Raw genomic sequence first — 22,895 nt, 5'->3', positions numbered from 1 at the left:
CAACAAACACTTTGCCCTCGGATTTGTGATAGAAGGTATACCCAACTGTTTCTTTCGGGTAACCTATGAAGATGCACTTTTCTGCTTTGGGTTCCAGCTTTTCAGGTTGAAGCTTTTTTACATAAGCATCACATCCCCAAACTTTAAGAAACGACAACTTTTGTCTTTTGCTATACCACAGTTCGTATGGTGTCGTCTCAACGGATTTTGATGGTGCCCTATTTAAAGTGAACGCAGTTGTTTCTAATGCATAACCCCAAAACGATAACGGCAAATTGGTAAGAGACATCATAGATCGCACCATCTCTAATAAAGTACGATTACGACGTTCGGACACACCATTACGCTATGGTGTTCCAGGCGGTGTCAACTGTGAAACAATTCCACATTGTCTTAAGTGAGCACCAAACTTGAAACTCAGATATTCACCCCCACGGTCAGACCGTAGGAATTTGATCTTCTTGTTACGATGATTTTCAACTTCGCTCTGAAATTGCTTGAACTTTTCAAATGTTTCAGACTTGTGCTTCATCAAGTAGACATAACCATATCTACTCAAATCGTCAGTGAAGATGAGAAAATAACTATATCCGCTGCGTGCCTCCACGCTCATCGAACCACACACATCGGTATGTATGATTTCCAACAAGTCACTTGCACGCTCCATTGTTCCGGAGAACGGAGTTTTAGTCATCTTGCCCATGAGGCATGGTTCGCACGTGTCAAGTGAATCGAAGTCAAGTGACTCCAAAAGTCCATCGGTATGGAGTTTCTTCATGCGCTTTACACCAATATGACCTAAGCGAGAGTGCCACAAAAACATGGCGCTATCATTGTTAACTCTAACTCTTTTGGTCTCAATGTTATGTATATGTGTATTATCACTATCAAGATTCAATATGAACAATCCTCTCGCATTGGGTGCATGACCATAAAAGATATTACTCATAGAAATAGAACAACCATTATTCTCTGACTTAAATGAGTAACCGTCTCCCAATAAACAAGATCCAGATATAATGTTCATGCTTAACGCACGCACTAAATAACAATTATTTAAGTTCATAACTAATCCTGATGGTAACTGAAGTGAAACTGTGCCAACGGCGATTGCATCAACCTTGGAACCATTTCCCATGCGCATCATCACTTCATCCTTGGCCAGCCTTCGCTTATTCCGTAGTTCCTGTTTCGAGTTGCAAATATATTCAAAGTGGACTTATACTATGTTCAAGATAATTAGAGTTTAACTTAATCAAATTACTTGCTAAACTCCCACTCAAAAAGTACATCTCTCTAGTCATTTGAGTGGTTCATGATCCAATTCCACTAGCTCAAGTCCGATCATCACGTAAGTTGAGGATAGTTTCAGTGGTAAGCATCCCTATGCTAATCATATCAATTATATGATTCATGATCGACCTTTCGGTCTCATGTGTTCTGAGGCCATGTATGCACATGCTAGGCTCGTCAAGCTTAACCCGAGTGTTCTGCGTGTGCAACTGTTTTGCACCCGTTGTATGTGAACGTTGAGTCTATCACACCCGATCATCACGTGGTGTCTCGAAACGACGAACTGTAACAACGGTGCATAGTCGGGGAGAACACAATTTCGTCTTGAAATTTTAGTGAGAGATCACCTCATAATGCTACTGTCGTTCTAAGCAAAATAAGGTGCAAGAAAGGATTAACATCACATGCAATTCATAAGTGACATGATATGGCCATCATCACATGCTTCTTGATCTCCATCACCAAAGCACCGGCACGATCTTCTTTGTCACCGGTGCCACACCATGATCTCCATCAACGTGTCACCATCGGGGTTGTCGTGCTACTCATGTTATTACTACTAAAGCTACATCCTAGCAATATAGTAAACGCATGTGCAAGCACAAACGTTAGTTTAAAGACAACCCTATGGCTCCTGCCGGTTGCCGTACCATCGACGTGCAAGTCGATATTAACTATTACAACATGATCATCTCATACATCCAATATATGACATCACATCATTGGCCATATCACATCACAAGCATACCCTGCAAAAACAAGTTAGACGTCCTCTAATTGTTGTTGCATGTTTTGCGTGGTGACCATGGGTATCTAGTAGGATCGCATCTTACTTACACAAACACCACAACGGAGATATATGAATTGCTATTTAACCTCATCCAAGGACCTCCTCGGTCAAATCTGATTCAACTAAAGTTGGAGAAACCGACACTCGCCAGTCATCTTTGAGCAACAGAGTTGCTCATAGCGATGAAACCAGTCTCTCGTAAGCGTATGAGTAATGTCGGTCCGAGCCGCTTCGATCCAACAATACCGCGGAATCAAGAAAAGACTAACGAGGGCAGCAAATCACACATCACCGCCCACAAAAACTTTTGTGTTCTACTCGAGAAGACATCTACGCATGAACCTAGCTCATGATGCCACTGATGGGGAACGTCGCATGGGAAACAAAAAAATTCCTACGTACACGAAGACCTATCATGGTGATGTCCATCTACGAGGGGGATTTCAGATCTACGTACCCTTGTAGATCGCACAGCAGAAGCGTTAATAAACGCGGTTGACGTAGTGGAACGTACTCACATCCCTCGATCCGCCCCGCGAACCGTCCCACGAACCGTCCCGCGATCCGTCCCACGATCCACTCCGATCTAGTGCCGAACGGACGGCACCTCCGCGTTCAGCACACGTACAGCTCGACGATGATCTCGGCCTTCTTGATCCAGCAAGAGAGACGGAGAGGTAGATGAGTTCTCCGGCAGCATGATGGAGCTCCAGAGGTTGGTCGTGATCTAATCTCAGCAGGGCTCCGCCCGAGCTCTGCAGAAACGCGATCTAGAGGAAAAACCATGGAGGTATGTGGTCGGGCTGCCGTGGAAAAGTTGTCTCAAATCAACCCTAAAACCTCCGTATATATAGGTGGGAGGGGAGGGGCCTTGCCTTGGGGCTCCAGGAGCCCCAAGGAGTTCGGCCGAAGGGGGGAGGACGAGTCCTCCTCCAATCCTAGTCCAACTAGGATTGGAAGGTGGAGTCCTTCCCTTCCTTCCCACTTCCCCTTTTTTTCTTTCTCTTTGATTTTCTTATCTCCCTGCGCAGGGGCCTCTCTGGGCTTTCCCACCATCCCACTAAGGGCTGGTGCGGCACCCCTAAGGCCTATGGGCTTCCCCGGGGTGGGCTGCCCCCCCCCCCCCCCCCCCCGGTGAACATCCGGAACCCATTCGTCATTCTCGGTACATTCCCGGTAATTCCGAAAACCTTCCGGTAATCAAATGAGGTCATCCTATATGTCAATCTTCGTCTCCGAACCATTCCGAAAACCCTCGTGACGTCCGTGATCTCATCTGGGACTCCGAACAACATTCAGTAACCAACCATATAACTTAAATACACATAAAACAACGTCGAACCTTAAGTGTGCAGACCATGCGGGTTTGAGAACTATGCAGACATGACCCGAGGGACTCCTCGGTCAATATCCAATAGCGGGACCTGGATGCCCATATTGGATTCTACATATTCTACTAAGATCTTATAGTTTGAACCTCAGTGCCAAGGATTCATATAATCTCGTACGTCATTCCCTTTATCCTTCGGTATGTTACTTGCCCGAGATTCGATCGTCGGTATCCGCATACCTATTTTCAATCTCGTTTATCGACAAGTCTATTTACTCGTTCTGTAATACAAGATCCCGCAACTTACACTAAGTCACATTGCTTGCAAGGCTTGTGTGTGATGTTGTATTACCGAGTGGGCCCCGAGATACCTCTCTGTCATACAGAGTGACAAATCCCAGTCTTGATCCATACTAACTCAACGGACACCTTCGGAGATACCTGTAGAGCATCTTTATGGCCACCCAGTTACGTTGTGACGTTTGATACACACAAAGTATTCCTCCGGTGTCAGTGAGTTATATGATCTCATGGTCATAGGAATAAATACTTGACACGCAGAAAACAGTAGCAACAAAATGACATGATCAACATGCTACGTCTATTAGTTTGGGTCTAGTCCATCACATGATTCTCCCAATGATGTGATCCAGTTATCAAGCAACAACACCTTGTACATAGTCAGAAGACCCTGACTATCCTTGATCAACTGGCTAGCCAACTAGAGGCTCGCTAGGGACAGTGTTTTGTCTATGTATCCACACATGTATCTAAGTCTTCATTCAATACAATTATAGCATGGATAATAAACGATTATCTTGATACAGGAATTATAATAATAACTTATTTATCATTGCCTCTAGGGCATAATTCCAACAGATACAATGTTCATGCTCAAAGTTGGTACTAAATAACAATTATTGAGGTTTAAAACTAATCCAGAAGGTAGATGTAGAGGTAGCGTGCCGACGGTGATCACATCGACCTTGGAACCATTCCCGACGCGCATCGTCCCCTCGTCCTTCGCCAGTCTCCGCTTATTCCGTAGCTCCTGTTTTGAGTTACAAATGTGAGCAACGACACCGGTATCAAATACCAGGAGCTACTATGAGCGCTGGTAAGGTACACATCAATAACATGTATATCATATATACCTTTGACGTTACCGGCCTTCTTATCCGCTAAGTACTTGGGGCAGTTCGGCTTCCAGTGATCGATTCCCCTGCAATAATAGCACTCAGTCTCAAGCTTGGGTCCATTTTTGGGCTTCTTCTGGGCAACTGATTTACCGGGCGCGACAACTGTTTTGCCTTCCTTCTTGAAGTTCTTCTTACCCTTGCCTTTCTTGAAACTGGTGGTCTTATTCACCATCAACACTTGACGTTCCTTTTTGATCTCCACCTCCGCTGATTTCAGCATCGAATATAACTCAGGAATGGACTTCTCCATCCCTTGCATAATGTAGTTCATCACAAAGCTCTTGTATCTAGGTGGAAGCGACTGGAGAATTCTGTCAATAACCGAGTCATCCGGAGGATTAACTCCCAGCTGAGACAAGCGGTTGTGCAACCCAGATATTTTGACTATGTGCTCGCTGACAGAACTATTTTCCTCCATCTTACAACTGAAAAACTTGTCAAGGACTTCATATCTCTCGACCCGGGCATCAGATTGGAAAACCACTCTCAGCTCTTGGAACATCTCATATGCTTTGTGTTGCTCAAAACACTTTTGGAGCCCCGGTTCTAAGCTATAAAGCATGTCGCACTGAACCAAGGAGTAATCATCACTACGCGACTGTGAGGCGTTCATAATGTCTTGGGTTGCTGGGAAAATGGGTGTGTCACCTAGCGGTGCATCACAGACATATATTTCCTTGGAAGCTACGAGGATGAGCCTCAAGTTATGGACCCAATCCGTATAGTTGCTTCCATCATCGTTTAGCTTGGTTTTCTCTATGAACGCATTGAAGTTGAGGGCAACATTAGCGTGGGCCATTGGATCTACAATATAGATTGTAAAGACAATTTCAGACCAAGTTCATGATAAGTAGGTTTATATAATCAAATTATTTAATGAACTCCCACTCAGATAGACATCCCTCTAGTCATTTAAGTGATACATGATCCACTTCGACTAGGCCGTGTCTGATCATCATGTGAGACAGACTAGTCATCAATGGTGAACATCTCCATGTTGATCGTATCTACCATACGACTCATGTTTGACCTTTTGGTCTCGCGTGTTCCGAGTCCATGTCTATACATGCTAGGCTCGTCAAGTCAACCTAAGTGTTTTGTGTGTGTAAATCTGGCTTACACCCGTTGTGTGCGAACGTCAGAGTCTACCACACCCGATCATCACATGGTGGTTCGAAACAACGATCCTTCGCAACGGTGCACACTTATGGGGAACACTTTTCTTTAAGTTTTAATGAGGGGTCATCTTATTTACTACCGTCGTTCTAAGCAAATAAGATATAGAAACATGATAAACATCACATGCAAATCATAAAGTGACATGATATGGCCAATATCATCTTGCGCCTTTGATCTCCATTTTTGGGGCGCTGCATGATCACCATTGGCACCGGCATGACACCATGATCTCCATCATCATGATCTTCATCATTGTGTCTTCATGAAGTTGTCTTGCCAACTATTACTTCTACTACTATGGCTAACGGTTAGCAATAACGTAGAGTAATCACATGGCGCTATTGATTGGCACGCAAGTCATATAATAAATTAAGACAACTTATATGGCTCCTGTCGATTGTCATACTCATCGACATGCAAGTCGTGAATCCTATTACAAGAACATGATCAATCTCATACATCACATATATTTCATCACATCCTTTTGGCCATATCACATCACATAGCATACCCTGCAAAAACAAGTTAGACGTCCTCTAATTATTGTTGCAAGTTTTACGTGGCTGTTATGGGTTTCTATCAAGAACGTTTCTTACCTACATCACAAACACAACAGTGATATGTCAATTGCTATTTACCCTTCATAAGCACCCTCTTCATCGAATCCGATCCGCCTAAAGTGGGAGAGACAGACACTCGCTAGCCACCTTATGCAACAAATGCATGTCGGGCGGTGGAACCAGTCTCACGTAAGAGTACGTGTTAAGTCGGTCCGGTCCACTTCATCCCACAATGCCGCCGAATCAAGATAAGACTAGTAACGGTAAGAAAATTGAGCAAATCATCGCCCACAACTTACTTATGTTCTACTCGTGCATAGAATCTACGCATAGACCTAGCTCATGATGCCACTGTTGGGGAATGTAGTAATAATTTAAAATTTTCCTACGTGTCACCAAGATCAATCTAGGAGATACCAGCAACGAGAGAGGGAGAACATTTTCATACTATTGAAGATCGCTAAGCGTAAGCGTTACTATGAACGCGGTCGATGGAGTCGTACTCGCGGTGTTCCGATCCAAGCACCGAACGAACGGTGCCTCCACGTTCAATACACCTACAACCCGGGCACGTCTCCTCCTTCTTGATCCAACAAGGGTGAAGGAGAAGTTGAGGGAGAGCTCCGGCAACATGACACGCGTGGTGGCGGTGGAGCTTGTGGTTCTTCGGCAGGGCTTCGCCAAGCACAACGGAGGAGGAGAAGTGGAGAGGTAGGGCCGCGCCAAGGGGAGAGGTTCAAGGGTGTGTCCAGCTCTCCCAAACCCCCACTATTTATAGGAAGGAGGGGAGAGGGGGCGGCCACCCTAGGAAAACCCTAGGAGGGTCGACACAGACCTAGGAGGAGGGGCGGCGGCGGCCCTAGGGGTGGCTTGCCTCCCAAGTTGGAGGGAGGCAGCCCCACGCCCCTAGGGTTTTGCCCTAGGCGCCTTGGGGCCCACTTGGTGACTCGCACCAGCCCACCAGAGGCTGGTTTCCTCCCACTTTCGGCCCATGTGGCCCTCCAGGACAGGTGGACCCTCCCGGTGGACCCCCGGTACCCTTTCGATGGTCCCGGTACAATACCGATAAACCCCGAAACCTTTCCGGTGACCGAAACTGGACTTCCATATACAAATCTTCACCTCCGAACTATTCTGGAACTCCTCGTGAAGTCTGGGATCTCATCCGGGACTCCTAACATACTTCGATAACCATATATACAATTCCCATTACAACCCTAGCGTCACCGAACCTTAAGTGTGTAGACCCTACGGGTTCGGGAACCATGCAGACATGACCGAAACACCTCTCCGGCCAATAACCAACAGCGGTATCTGGATACCCATGTTGGCTCCCACATGTTCCACGATGATCTCATTAGATGAACCACAATGTCAAGAATTCACTTAATCACGTATACAATTCCCTTTGTCTACCGGTATGACACTTTCCCGAGATTCGATCGTCGGTATCCCTATACCTTGTTCAATCTCGTTACCGGCAAGTCTGTGTACTCGTTCTACAACACATGATCGCGTGGCTAACTCTTTAGTCATACTGAGCTCATTATGATGATGTATTACCGAGTGGGCCCAGAGATACCTCTCCGTCACACGGAGTGAAAAATCCGAGTCTCGATTTGTACCAACCCAACATACACTTTCGGAGATACCTGTAGTGCACCTTTATAATCACCCAGTTACGTTGTGACGTTTGATACACGCAAAGCATTCATAAGGTATCCGAGAGTTGCACAATCTCATGGTCTAAGGAAATGATACTTGACATTATAAAAGCTTTAGCAGACGAACTACACGATCTTGTGCTATGCTTAGGATTGGGTCTTGTCCATCACATCATTCTCCTAATTATGTGATCCCGTTATCAACGACATCCAATGTCCATGGCCAGGAAACCATGACCATCTACTGATCAACGAGCTAGCCAACTAGAGGCTCACTAGGGACATGTCATGGTCTATGTATTCACACATGTATTACGGTTTCTGGTTAATACAATTATAGCGTGAACAATAGACAATTATCATGAACAAGGAAATATAATAATAACCATTTTATTATTGCCTCTAGGGAATATTTCCAACAGTATTATCGAGTGGGCCCAGAGATACCTCTCCTTCACACGGAGTGACAAATCCCAGTCTCGAATCGTACCAACCCAACAGACACTTTCGGAGATACCTTTAGTGCACCTTTATAGTCACCCAGTTACGTTGTGACGTTTGATACACCCAAAGCATTCCTACGGTATCCGGGACTTGCAAAATCTCATGGTCCAAGGAAATGATACTTGACATTAGAAAGTCTCTAGCAGACGAACTACACGATCTTGTGTTATGCTTAGGATTGGGTCTTGTCCATCACATCATTCTCCTAATGTTGTGATCCCGTTATCAACAACATTCAATGTCCATGGTCAGGAAACCATGACCATCTATTGATCAATGAGCTAGTCAACTAGAGGCTCACTAGGGACATGGTGTGGTCTATGTACTCACACATGTATTACGGTTTTCGGTTAATACAATTATATCATTAACAATAGACAATTATCATGAATAAGGAAATATAATAATAACCATTTTATTATTGCCTCTAGGGCATATTTCCAACACAACGATCCTTCTACGGACTAGAGCAAGCATCTCGGAGTTCGAATATATGCTTTGATGTGATGATCAAAGCTTTTGGGTTTATACAAAGTTTATGAGCAACTTGTATTTCCAAGAAACTGAGTGTGAGCACTATAGAATTTCTGATGAGTATATGTGGTTGACACATTGTTGATTGGAAATGATGTAGGATTTCTGGAAAGCATATAGGGTTGTTTGAAAAGGAGTTTTTCAGAAGAAAACTTGGATAAAGCAACTTGAACATTGAGCATCAAGATCTATAGAGATAGATCAATACGTTTGATAAAACTTTCAATGAATACATACCTTGACAAGATTTTGAAGGAGTTCAAAATAGATCAATCAAAGAAGGAGTTCTTACCTGTATTGTAAGGTGTGAATTTGAGTAAGACTCAAAGATCGACCACAACAGAAGAAAGAGAAAGGACGAAGGTGTACCACACCTCATGTGTGCCTTGTCATGGTTGTATGCTCTATAGTATGCCATGCTGTGTACTGCACCTGATGTGTGCCTTGACATGAGTCTGTCAAGGGGTACAAGAGTGATCGAGGAATGGATCACTGGACAGTGGTCAAAATTATCCTTAGTAACTTGAGTACTAAGGAAATGTTTCTTGATAATGGAGGTGATAAAAGAGTTTGTCGTAAAGGGTTACGTTGATGCAAGCTTTGACACCAATCCGGATGACTATGACTAGCAAACCGGGTTGCTATAATAGAGAAGTCATTTGGAATAGTTACAAATGGAGCGTGATAGCAACATATACACGATGACATAGAGATTTGTAAATAAATACACACAAATCTGAAAGGTTCAGACCCGTTGACTAAAACCTCTCTCAGAAGCAAAACTGGATAAAACCTAGAACTTATTGGGTGTGATTCACATAGTGATGTGAACTAGATTATTGACTCTAGTGCAAGTGGAAGACTGATGGAAATATGCCCTAGAGGCAATAATAAATAAGTTATTATTATATTTCCTTGTTCATGGTAATCATTTATTATCCACGCTATAATTGTATTGATTGGAAACTCAAATACATGTGTGGGTACATAGACAACACACTGTCCCTAGTGAGCCTCTAAGGACTAGTTCGTTGATCAAAGATGGTCAAGGTTTCCTGGACATAGACATGAGTTTTCATTTGATAACGGGATCACGTCATTAGGAGAATGATGTAATGTACAAAACCCAAACTGTGAACGTAGCATGTGATCGTGTCATTTTATTGCTATTGTTTTCTGCATGTCAAAGTATCTGTTTCTATGACCATGAGATCATGCAACTTCCGGGCACTGGAAGAATGCCTTGTGTGTATCAAACGTCACAACGTAACTGGGTGACTATAAAGGTGCTCCAAAGATATCTCCAAAGGTGTCTGTTGGGTTGGCGTGAATCGAGATTGGGATTTGTCACTCCGTATGACGGAGAGGTATCTCTCGGCCCACTCACTAATACAACATCACAATGAGCTTGCAAGCAATGTGACTAAGGAGTTAGTTACGAGATCTTGTATTATGGAATGAGTAAAGATACTTGTCGATAACGAGATTGAACTAGGTATGGAGATACCGACGATCGAATCTCGGTCAAGTAATATATCGATGGACAAAGGGGAACAGTATAAGGGATTGATTGAATCCTTGACATCGTGGTTCGACCGATAAAGATCTTCATAGAATATGTAGGAGCCAATATGGGTATCTACGTCCCGCTATTGGTTATTGACCGGAGAGTGTCTCAGGTCATGTCTCCATAGTTCTCGAACCCGCAGGGTCTGCACACTTCAGGTTCGGTGATGTTTCAGTATAGTTCAGTTATGTATGTTGGTGATCGAAGGTTGTTAGGAGTCCCGGATGAGATCCCGGACGTCACGAGGAATTCCAACAACACCGCCTACTTCAGCCACAAACTCCAACAGAGATACCAGGAAATAGGCGCCTGCCCCACCCTCCGCCAAGAGCACACCTTCTGAGCCAGCACAGAGCTCTTCTTCATCAATGGCATCCACGGGGAAAACACATGAGGTTATATGTCGTCGTTGCAAGGGTGAAGGTCATTATGCGAGAGAGTGCCCATCCAAGCGTGTGATGATTGTTTCTGGGGATGGTGGATATAACTCTGCTAGTGATTATGACAAGGAGACTCTGGCTCTTATTGCAAGCGAGGAACATGGTGTAGATGATACTGAACAAGAGACACAATACATGGCTACTAACTACGCTGACAGGTATGAAATCTTAGTTGCTCAGCGTGTTTTAAGTGTGTATGTAACACAGGCTGAGCAAAAATCCGAGGCACAACTTATTCCATACAAAGGGAGTTGTGAAGGAACGTTATGTTCGTGTAATCATTGATGGAGGGAGTTTCAACAACTTAACTAGCATGGAGATGGTGGAGAAGTTGTCTCTCACCACCAGACCACATCCTCATCCTTATTACATCCATTGGTTCAACAACAGTGGCAAGGTTAAGATAACACGTACTGTTCGTGTGCATTTTAGCATTGCTACATATTTTGATTTTGTTGATTGTGATGTGGTACCCATGCAAGCATGTTGTGTTTTACTTGGTAGACCATGGAAATTTGATAAAAATTCCTTACACCATGGTTGAAAAATTTAGTATACTCTTGTTCATAAGGATCAAAATATAACTTTGCTTCCTATGACTCCTCAACATATTATGAAAGATGACATTGCTAGAGCTAGTAAAGCAAAACAGGACCTCCATAAGAGTGAAAATCAGATTGTAGCAAAGGAATTTGAGCACCACAAAAATCCTAATAAACCATCATCTAGTGTTGCATCTGAAATAAAATTGAAGAGTGGTTGTTTACTTGACAATTAAATCTGATATTACTGATTTGGATGTTACTACATCTGTTTGCTATGCTTTCATATGCAAGGAGGTATTATTTTTATTCGAGGACATGCCTCCCTCTTTGCCTCCTGCTGTCATTAACATTTTGCACGAGTTCACTAACGTCTTTCCACAAGACGTGCCATCGGGATTACCACCTATTAGAGGGATTGACCATTAGATTGACTTAATTCCCGGTGCATCGCTACCCAACCGTGCACCATACCGCACCAATCCAGAGGAGACGAAGGAGATTATGCGTCAAGTACAGGAGCTGATCGACAAAGGTTATATACGCGATTCTCTTAGTCCTTGTGTCGTTCCTATTATTCTAGTGCCGAAAAAAGATGGTACATCGCGCATGTGTGTTGTTTGTAGAGGCATTAATAATATTACTATTCGTTATCATTATCCTATTCCTAGGCTAGATGATATGTTTGATGAATTAAGTGGCTCTACAATTTTCTCCAAAGTTGATCTGCGTAGAGGATACCATCAAATTCGCATGAAATTGGGAGATGAATGGAAAACAACATTTTAAACTAAGTTTGGATTATGAGTGGTTAGTTATGCTTTTTGGGTTAACTAATGCACCTAGCACTTTCATCAGATTACTAAATGAGGTTTTACGTGCTTTCATTGGACAATTTGTGGTAGTCTACTTTGATGATATACTGATTTATAGTAGATCTTTGGAGGAACACTTGGATCATTTGCGTGTTGTTTTTATTGCTCTACATGATGCACGTTTGTTTGGTAACCTTGGTAAGTGCACCTTTTGCACTGACCGGGTATCTTTTCTTGGCTATGTTGTTACTCCAGAGGGAATTGAAGTTGATAAAGCCAAAAATGAAGCTATTGAGAGTTGGCCGCAGCCCAAAACGGTCACACAATTGAGGAGTTTTCTTGGACTCGCCGGGTTTTATAGGCGTTTTGTGAGAGATTTCAGCACCATTGCTGCACCTCTCAATGAGCTTACAATGAAGGATGTGCCTTATGCTTGGGGTATCGCACAGGAAGAGCCTTCACGGTTTTAAAAGATAAGTTAACACATGCTCCTTCACTCCAACTTCCTGGTTTTAATAAGACTTTCCAGCTTGAATGTGATGCTAGTGGAATTGGATTAGGAGGTGTGTTGTTACAAGATGGTAAACCTATTGCATACTTTTATAAAAAATTGAGTGGGCCTAGTGTGAATTATTCTACTTATGATAAGGAATTATATGCTCTTGGTCGGACCTCGGAAACGTGGCAACATTATTTATGGCCCAAATAATTTGTCATACATTCTCATCATGAATCTTTGATACATATTAAAAGTCAAGCAAAACTGAACCATAGACATGCCAAAGGGTTGAATCCATTAAGACTTTCCCGTACATCATTAAACACAAGAAGGGTAAAGAAAGTATTATTGTTGATGCATTGTCTCGTTGTTATACCATGTTTTCAATACTTGACTTTAAAGTATTTGGTTTGGAGACCATCAAAGATCAATATGTGCATGATGCTGATTTTAAAGATGTGTTGGAGAACTGTAAAGAAGGGAGAACATGGAACAAGTTCATCATTAATGATTGATTCGTGTTCCGTGCTAACAAGTTATGCATTCCAGCTAGCTCTGTTCGTCTTTTGTTGTTGCAGGAGGCGAATGGAGGAGGATTGATGGGACACTTTGGCGTAATCAAGACGAAGGACGTACATGCTACACATTTCTTTTGGCCAAAGATGCGACGGGATGTTGTGCGTTTTGTTGCTCGTTGCACGACATGTCAAAAAGCTAAGTCACGACTCAATCCTCAGGGTTTATATATGCCTTTGCATGTACCTAGTGTTCCTTGGGAGGATATATCTATGGATTTTGTTTTAGGTTTACCTCGAACAAAGAAGGGGAGGGATGGCATAATTGTTGTCGTGGACATATTTTCAAAAATGGCACACTATATACCATGTCATAAAAGTGATGATGCTGCTAATGTGGCTGATTTGTTCTTTCCTGAAATTAATCGCTTTTGGAGATGTTTATGGGCTAAGTTGGGGACAAAACTACATTTTAGTACTACATGTCACCCCCAAACTGATGGACAAACTGAAGTAGTCAATAGATCATTGTCTACTATGCTTAGGGTTGTTTTGAAGAAAAACCTAAAAATGTGGGAAGAATGCTGGCCTCATATTGAATTTGCTTATAGTCGTTTGCTGCATTCTACTACTAAGATGTGCCCTTTTGAAGTTGTGTATGGTTTCTTACCTCATGCACCTATTGATTTGGTACCTCTTACATCTTCGGATAAGGTTAATTTTGAGGCTAAAGAACATGCTGATTTGATATTAAAGGTGCATGAGTTAACTAAGGAAAACATTGAGCGTATGAATGCTAAATATAAACTTGTTGGAGATAAGGGTAGAAAACATGTTGTCTTTGCATCGGGAGATCTTGTTTGGTTGCATTTGCATAAGGATAGGTTTCCGGATTTGCACAAGTCAAGCTAACGCCACGTGTTGATGGTCCTTTCAAGGTGTTAGAGAAAATAAATGATAATGCATATAGAGATGAGCTGTCTGCAGATTTTGGGGTTAGTCCCACTTTTAACATTGCAGATTTGAAGCCATATTTGGGTGAGGAAGATGAGCTTCCGTTGAGGACGACTTCAATTCAAGAAGGGGAGGATGATGAAAACATCAACACCATTGTTACACCCACAGCACCATCTGTTATACATACTCGACGAGTTACTAGAGCTCGCGCACGCCAATGGAATTACCAGGTACTTTCGTTTCTTGGAAATCCTTCTAATGTTCATGAACATATGATGTTGCCTAAGTTAGATACTTTTGTTTTACTTATGAATGAAGGACCTAGCATGGACAAGAAGTATATCCATTGGAGCGGTAGCAAGCATGGAGAAGAAGGTGAACTTGCGGGAAAGAACAGTGGAGATTCCAATCATGATTTTCGCACTTTGAAGCCACCATAAGGAGAGCATGAAGGTTTCGACGAAATATTCAAGATGACACTTTACAAATTTCATCCGTAGGCTATTATAGGTGTCGCGCCACCTTATTTTTGGGCCATGCCCATGTAATTTTGAAATACCATACTATAGGCTATTTTTAGAGTTTGTATATGTGGGGAAACTGAGTTAGGGTCAGTTTCGGACCCCTCCTCCAAGGTGTCATGAAATTCCTCCTCTATTCCCCATATATACAGCCCTTAGGGCGCCGTTTAGACTTGGGTTTTATTTAGATTACATGTTCACCATAGATGCAAATTCGCATTTTTCATTTGTGTTCCACGACCACAAAAAGGCGTCACACAACCCCACTTTCATCAATAAAGCTTTCCTCTTATATTCGCAATATTCAGATTGCAATCATAGTTTCTTGGTTGTTCTTCGTTTGCGTGCAGGAAACAGACCCTCATGGTCAGGTTTATCGTGCTCCGGCGTGGTCAATAACCTCTCAGAGTTGATTTTGTGATTGCTAAGGCGCGACATCCTCACACGTTTGTAGTCGGATCGTCAAAGTCAATTCCACCAGAACGATAACCACCATCTCATCGAAAGACAGGGACAACTTTGCCTCCATCACCTAGAGCGAATGATTTCGTTCGCTAGTTCATCCTTCTAGCGCGTACGAATGCCCAGAATGCCCCTGGAGCGAACGTCAACTCCCTATTGACATCCTAAATCTATAACTCTATTTTACTAGTTGAAACAAATACTTCAATACTGATATGACTGCACTCAACTCTAAGGGTGTTATTGGAGTTGCCCTGACAATTTGTCATGCCATTTAGAGCATCTCTAGGAGATTCCATATCTAAAATTCCAAAATTCGTCTTATTATATCCTATAAAGTCACAAAGGTGGTCAAACTTTTCTCCAGCTAGCAGATCCACGAAAACTTGATCCTTTAAAAGTATTATTTTGCTAATTCATCCAACCATTTTAAAAATTATCACAACATATTTCAATACTTTAGAATTCAAGAACATGCAATTCAAATACATGACAATGTTTATGTTCTCAAACATAATCATGCAAATACAAACACAACAAATGGTCCAAATGAACTAATACCAAAAGTTTCAACAGAGGAATCAAGTGTTATGAATACGCCAATGGTGCTCAATAAGATTTTCTTGAAGTCGATTGTAAGCTTAACTGTTCTCAATCGGTTGGTCTGATTGGAGGAAGGCTTCAATCCTATTTGGGTTATATTGCGGCTCCACGATTTCCCGTTGAAAAGATACTGAAAGTCTCGTTGGTCATCTCTATCATTTTCGATGATCTTATTGTGCAATATAATGCATATTTCCATGATCTTCTACAAGGTCTCGGACTTTCAATACTCAGCAGAGCGATGGAAAATAACAAAGCATTATCCAAACACACCAAAACCTCTCTAAACATCCTTTTTAGCATATTATTGTATAGTTGTAAAGTGAGATTTCATGTTGCCTTTAGGATGGTGGATTGTCTTCACAATTGTGGCACATGGAAGATATATCTCATCAACTAGGTAATATCCCTTGTTGTACTCATTGTCATTGATAACATAGTTGCAAGGTGGATTGTCTATGGTAATAAGCCTTGCAAAAATAGGAAATCATGAGAAGACATTGAGATCACTGAGAGAGCCATGCATCCAAATTATGTGTACTAAATCCAGATCATGTGATGCAAATGCCATAAGAATGATAGTTGGATCATGAAATGCACTATGTACTAACCTTTCTGTGCCGCGGGGAAATATTACATGCCCAACGCATACAGTCAATTGATTCAAGCATCCCAGGGCAACCCATCTTTTTATTTTCTGCCATGAGCCTCTACATATCCTCATCATTGGGAGACCTCAAGTACTCTGGTACACATATTACGATCTCATCATCATAGGATCGTTTCACACAATCCGTGATAAGATCTTCCCCAATGCGAACATAGTCATCAATAGCATCGCCGAGGCATTCATAAGCAAGGACTCGCATGGTTGGGAAATCTTCAACAATGAATTGTAGTTTTTGTTCCTGTTGCATTCCTTCTAGGTTGAAACAAAGGATCATGTTTCTCCATAGCTTTTGCAATGGTGTCGAAAAGATCGTAGTGCATCCGGAATATGTGCCTACAGTAGGAAGAATGATATAATGCATTTGAGCAAAGTGATCCCTCACTAGATGATCATGACCTCACATCTAGAAAATACATATGGAAATAAATGAAGACGTTATCCATTGTGTGCCACAAAATTAGCCTCCGGATTACAACGTTGCAAGGAAATTCATCCAATCATGTATGCTATCTGGAAACAATCCGCTAGAATTGTTGAGTATGGGCTCCAAACCTAAATTGTTGAGTATTGATAGATCTGACACGACTTGGCCTCGCTATAAAAGGCCTGGCATGACACTACCTATGTCGGCCTTTTTATACAAAGGTTGTGTTGTGCCAACCTAAAAGCCTGGCTTTGAAGAACAGCCTAGCAAGCAAGTTAAAATGACCGGCCCAGCATGCCATGGTTTGGCTTCTTTTAAAAACTAAAAACAAACCTAAAAAGACAAAACAACACGTCCATGAAAAGATCAAAACAAACATGCCTAAAAAGGCTCCACACTTAAAAGGGTCATATCGTGCTAGTTCTTAAGGCATGGCCTTCGGGATCCGCCTTGTTCTATAACCCCACCCTTCTACTCATGTGCCTTGCCACGCCAATGACTGACCAACAATACGTGCATGTGGCCAAGTGTGTAAGACACAAACCATATGACCACCTTTAGTAATACCTCATCTACAAAAACGAGAGATATATCTCACTTAGTGCGAGTGCTCCTTCCATCTCGCCTGAAGATTAATCTCCACACTATAGCTACTCGGCCGACCCATTTCATTTCCTTTTTTATGTTTAGTTCAGGTTCGCTGAGTTTCATTCGTTGGGTTTAGTTCTTGGTTTTCTTCTCTGTTGACCCTTTTCTCAGGTTTTGGCTTGATTTTTTTTTATTTTGTCTTGTATTTTCTTCGGGGGTTTTAATTTACATCAGGTTCTATATTCTGTTTTCTATTTCTTTCTTTTTTAGTTTTCCTAAGTTTTTACTTGATCTTTATTTCTTGCACTGTTTTTTTAGTTTTCTTCTTTCCCTTCTCTCTTCTGTTTTCTTTTGTTTCCTTCTTTGATTTTTTATTTTCTGTTTTGTTGTTTTTCCCATCTTTTTACGTTTATTTCCTAGTTTCATCAGTTTTCATCGCTTGTCTTCAGTTTATTTTATGTTTTCCTCAGTTTTCTCCTGGGTTTCATAGTTTTCTTCATAATTTTCATTTTTCTTCGTTTCTAAGCTGTTTTTTTTGTTTTTTCTTCCGTTTCTATGGGTCTCATTGTTTTTCTTTGTTTTTTCTTCAATACATGACATTTTTCGTACACATTTACACAATTTACGCATACACTACATTTTTTGCACATCTTAACATTTCATAAGTACCTAATTAACATTTTCCGCAAATTAATGTTGTATGACTACCTTTTTATACACATTGTATATTTTTGGTGTATATCAAAAACATTTTTAATACATGTTTAACATTTTATAATATATCATTAACATTTCTTCATACATGATCAATATTGTTCCAATCTAATATTATTATGTTAAATTTTTTTTAAATGCTCCAAAAAAATTACATACATTAGGGACATTTTTTCTACACGTTCATTGTTTGAAAAATAGAGGATTAATTGTTTTCTTCAAATATTTGTGTTTGATGACTACCTTTTTGTTACACATCAGGAACATTTCTTAGCCACTTATAACATTTTATAAATACACAATTAACAATTTTTTGATACACAATAAACATTCCTAAAAATTTATGTTTCTATGTTCAATTCTTTTAATACACGTTCTACATTTTTGTATACATCAGGAACATTTCTTGTAAATATTTAGTTTTTGTAAAAGACGATTAACTTTTAAAACATATAATTTTGTATGTCTACTGTTTCCATACAAATTATATATATTTTGTATACATTAGGAACATTTTTTATATACATGTTTAGTTTTTTTCTAAATAAATGATTAAATAGTTAAAATCTTGTTTTTATTGTCCAGTTCTTTCCGTACTCATTGTTTTTTTATACTTTTTTCGTATAGACCGGAAACATTTTTCTATACACAGTTAAGTTTATTTTCATTTTTATTAAATGTAAGTAAATTTATTTTTCTAACATATATGTTTAGGATATTTCAAAGTACAAACAAAGGTTAAAAAGGAAAGAAATCATAAACAAAAAAACAGAAGAAAAACGATCCACTGGACTCTCTCGCGCCTGCGCCGGCCATGTATATGGCGTCGAGCGAGGTATAGGCAGGCCAATGCCGTACTATCGAAAATAAATCTATGAATGTCGGACTACTGTACATAAGTGGGCGTATGGAACATAGATAAAAATGCACGACTGGAGGGACACGAAATATCCGCTCTCGAGCTCAAATGCATCTTGATAAATAGTAAAATTTTAGAAATAGTATAAACATTCAAAAAAATTGAATTTCTTCAGTGGTAAACTTTGAAAAGTATTTTGTATGTTCACAAAATTTCAGCACCAAATAAGATTCGTAGAAGTCATGTTAAAAGAAATTGGATACTCCAACTTCAAGAAATGCCATTTCGTGCTGAAATTTGTTCAGCAGACAAAACATTTATCAAAGTTTACCAAAAAAAAAACAGATTTTAAAAAAAATATTTTTTTACTGTTTATAAGGTTGCATTATAGGACTTCCGCGACAGGGAGCAGCTACGTCTACTATCTACTGATATTTCCCCTCCTGGGTCCACGCATGAGCGGTGCCGAAGCCCGATCTACCGAGCATCCACTGCATCTGAGCTCTGCGGCGTGGTTGACCACCACAGCGGCACAGCCCAATCATACGGGAGCACGCATGATGTTCAGCCTCCGCACGCGCATCGCCCCCCACTGCGCACTCGTCGACGCACCAGGCCTGCGGACGCGACACCTCGCCCTCCGCCGCAGGTCAGTGTCACCCAGCTCGGACGCATGACAGATACCGGGAAAAATCGGGAGACGCGAGAGCCCCAGCACAGCACAGCACAGCACAGGCACTGTAGTGCGCACGCAGAGCCAAACGCTCCACATGGCGCGTGAAGTTGACTTTTGATCGTGAGGGAGCGACGAAGGACGAAGGAGCGGCCCTCCCCGTCGTATAAAACCCCCCTCGCACCCACCACCCAAGGCGCCATTGTCGCGCGCAGCAGCTCGATCGTAGACAAGTGGAGTGCATACTTGTGTGGTAGGCGGCGAGCGAGAGAGAGGCCAAACGCTGGACGGAAGAGAGGTGGATCATACTCATAGCACGCACGGTGCTCCCCCTCCCCTCGTCTCCGTTCTCGTTGTGGTGAAGATGACGATGGAGTGCAGGAAGATGACGCCCGTCCTTGCCCTTCTGCTGCTGCTGTCGTACCTTCTTCTTCCCCTCGTCTCCTCCGTGCCTGTGTCGAGTAAGTGATTGACTTGACCCCCAGCCCATGCATTCGTGATTCATGCATGCATGGACCTTAATTCATGTGTTCATCTTCTTTCTTGGCATGTATGTGCATGCATCTTAATCTAGTGGCTTGCTCTTGGATGTAGGAAGCGTGGCATTGGGAAATCATCAAGCCTCCGCTTCTAGTCTGAATCTGGAGGCGGTGCCTGTTCAGGTCAATCTCTCCTCCTCTCGACCTCTCCCTCTCCCTATCCCTCTCCCTCTATCGGATGCCTTTGTCGTCCTTGTACATGTCTCTAGCTCCTCCTAGTGCGGGTTGAATCCGTTATTCCGTTGTGGGTTCATAGATGCCAAATGGTACTGTACTCTCATACAGACGTTGTGGCGAGTGGCGAGTGGCTCTGGATGTTTCCTGCTTGCCAGGTGCCAGTTGCCGGAGCCGTCGCCATGGCTTGCCTGTTCCGTTGTCTCTTCACTCGTTTAGACTTTAGAGGCTCGAAGCTAGCGCATAGTACATTGTGCCGTGACGGCCCTAGCTAGCAGGAAAACATGGTTGATAATTCTACTAACCATTTGATTAACTAGCCTAGTATATATAGCGCACTCATAGGTCAAGGCAAGTGCTCTTCTGTATCTGGCCTCCACTATAGCACTCGGCCACTGAGCCACTCGTCACTCGCCACATACAAGGCTAGGCTGATGCTCTCAGGTCGCAGGTGACTACTCAACTCACTGACGCGGCACCCACAGTTTGACAAAATCGCATGTGACCTTTGGACGCCCGGAAGAGCAGACACGAAGCTGCGTCGGCCGGTTGCTAGCTAGTGCAGTGATCCCATGCCCAGCCACATGCATGCACGGCTAGATAAGCCCGGCCGGGCCGGCGCAGTGCAGCTCACATGCGTGGCCACTCCCCATAAGCCATTTGTTGTACTATATACTTGTATAGTTGTATTGCACCCACCCACACGATCGACGGCTTTCCCTAAACAAGGAAAGGTCCACCTCGCTCGTGCAACAAGAACATTCCCGCTCCCGGTGTGGTGTGGGGTTTGCCTGCAAGTTGCAAATTGCGTACACATGCATCTAGAATATGTATATTCAGGTTGAGGTGTGTGACACTAACGCGGCTCGTGTTGTTCATACAGGGCGTCGTGACGACGGCCGCTGAGGAGCGAAGCGTCGGCGAAGTGGTGGCGCGGATGGACATCGAGGTCAACGACTACCCTGGATCCAGCGCCAACGGCCGCCATGAGCCGCCTAGGAGCCCCGGGAGGGGGTGAAGCGCCGATCTGCAGAACCTATATGGAGATTAGTAATGGGTTTAGTCTAGTCTAGATAGCAGTTGGAGATGGGAGGATATTGGTGGTGACTGGTGAGTCCAACGGGTTAAACATGTCTCTGCTAACTCTCGAGAGCAAGGAATGAAGCATTTTAAGTATTCCCTCTGAAAATAAATATAAGACGTTTTAGATCACTAAGACTTGTTTTTATATGCATATGCCTCTCTAAGCCCATGTTTTTTCAAAAAGAAAAAAAATGATAGAGCATGGACATGCGTGTCTGCCAATTTCAATGACTCGAAAAGAACAAGACCGAGCGGGGAGAAAGAATTCTGACTATGCTTCTTTGGATAGCTGTTTCAGTTCGGTAGAATTGTATGCTCCTCAATAGTGACATGACAGTGATGTACAAGTCGACTGAATTTGTAATTTGGATAAGTCAAATTTATGGGAGGAGAAACGGTTGAAAGAGAAAGGAGCTGAAGGAAGAAGAAAGAAGGACGGTCGTTGGATCTTAGGCCATGTTCGGTGATCACCCACTCCCAGAATCTATGGAGTGGGGCAACAGCAACTCCATCATTTTATACAGCAGCTCCGTCAACTCCGCTTCCGGAGTTGTGGAGCGGAGCGATACCGAACACGGCCTTAATCTAATGGCCTAGAAAAATTGACTTATTCAAAATAAATTTTCTGGCGCCGGTCCCCATTTCTCATGCAGCCCACGCCGACTTGCGCGGTTTAATTCCGTTGCGTGCTTGAAGCACCTTCTCAACAGTAGTGATCAAACAGTCCAACAAGGACTGCAAACTGTGCAACCATGGGTGTAGAGCTTAACACGACACCTGAAAACTGTCGACCGATAGCTAATGAAGTTAAGAACGAACACTGGTGCGATGTCAACATATATCAACAGATCCGAAAGGAACGTACGGATCGATACGGGAGCAGCGGGATCAGCCGATTGGAGGCTAAAAACAAATAAATCTGGATCCCTGCGTGTGTCCTATTCAATGGAGATAAGCAGACTATTACTCCCTTTGTATCTAAAGAACTATAGTACTCCCTCCGTCACAGTTTAGAAAACATGCACGTGTATCTACATCGTTAATTTGACTTATATAAAATATATTATTTAACATAAAAATTACATAATTAGAAAATAGAACACCTAAAGTTTTCGATGATATATTTTTTATTATATATGCCTCTTATTAAGTTGGTCAAATTGACGACCTAGATACATGTGTGGGTTTTATAAACTG

General features: G+C 42.4%; 1 protein-coding gene across 1 annotated transcript; it reads left to right on the top strand.

Annotated features, from left to right (window-relative positions):
- Nucleotides 1–20,090: 20,090 nt before the first annotated feature.
- On the top strand, nt 20,091–21,647 carry LOC123440403. The gene is made up of 3 exons (XM_045116974.1): nt 20,091–20,363; nt 20,497–20,564; nt 21,499–21,647. Exons 1-3 carry the CDS (start codon nt 20,267–20,269, stop codon nt 21,631–21,633), a joined length of 300 nt encoding a protein of 99 aa, XP_044972909.1. The 5' UTR covers nt 20,091–20,266; the 3' UTR covers nt 21,634–21,647.
- The last annotated feature ends 1,248 nt before the right edge of the window (nt 21,648–22,895 follow it).

This window comes from Hordeum vulgare, chromosome 3H (assembly GCF_904849725.1).
Source record: "Hordeum vulgare subsp. vulgare chromosome 3H, MorexV3_pseudomolecules_assembly, whole genome shotgun sequence".
Taxonomy (NCBI): Eukaryota; Viridiplantae; Streptophyta; class Magnoliopsida; order Poales; family Poaceae; genus Hordeum; species Hordeum vulgare.
Note: the sequence above shows the minus strand (reverse complement) of the source record. Positions and strands in the feature narration are given on the sequence as shown.

Excerpts from the sequence above, each read along its gene's own strand:
- LOC123440403 (XM_045116974.1), top strand. The coding sequence starts at position 20,267 with ATGACGATGGAGTGCAGGAAGATGACGCCCGTCCTTGCCCTTCTGCTG. Across the intron at positions 20,364-20,496 it reads CTCCTCCGTGCCTGTGTCGA|GAAGCGTGGCATTGGGAAAT; the intron begins GTAAGTGATTGA and ends TCTTGGATGTAG. Across the intron at positions 20,565-21,498 it reads TGGAGGCGGTGCCTGTTCAG|GGCGTCGTGACGACGGCCGC; the intron begins GTCAATCTCTCC and ends TTGTTCATACAG.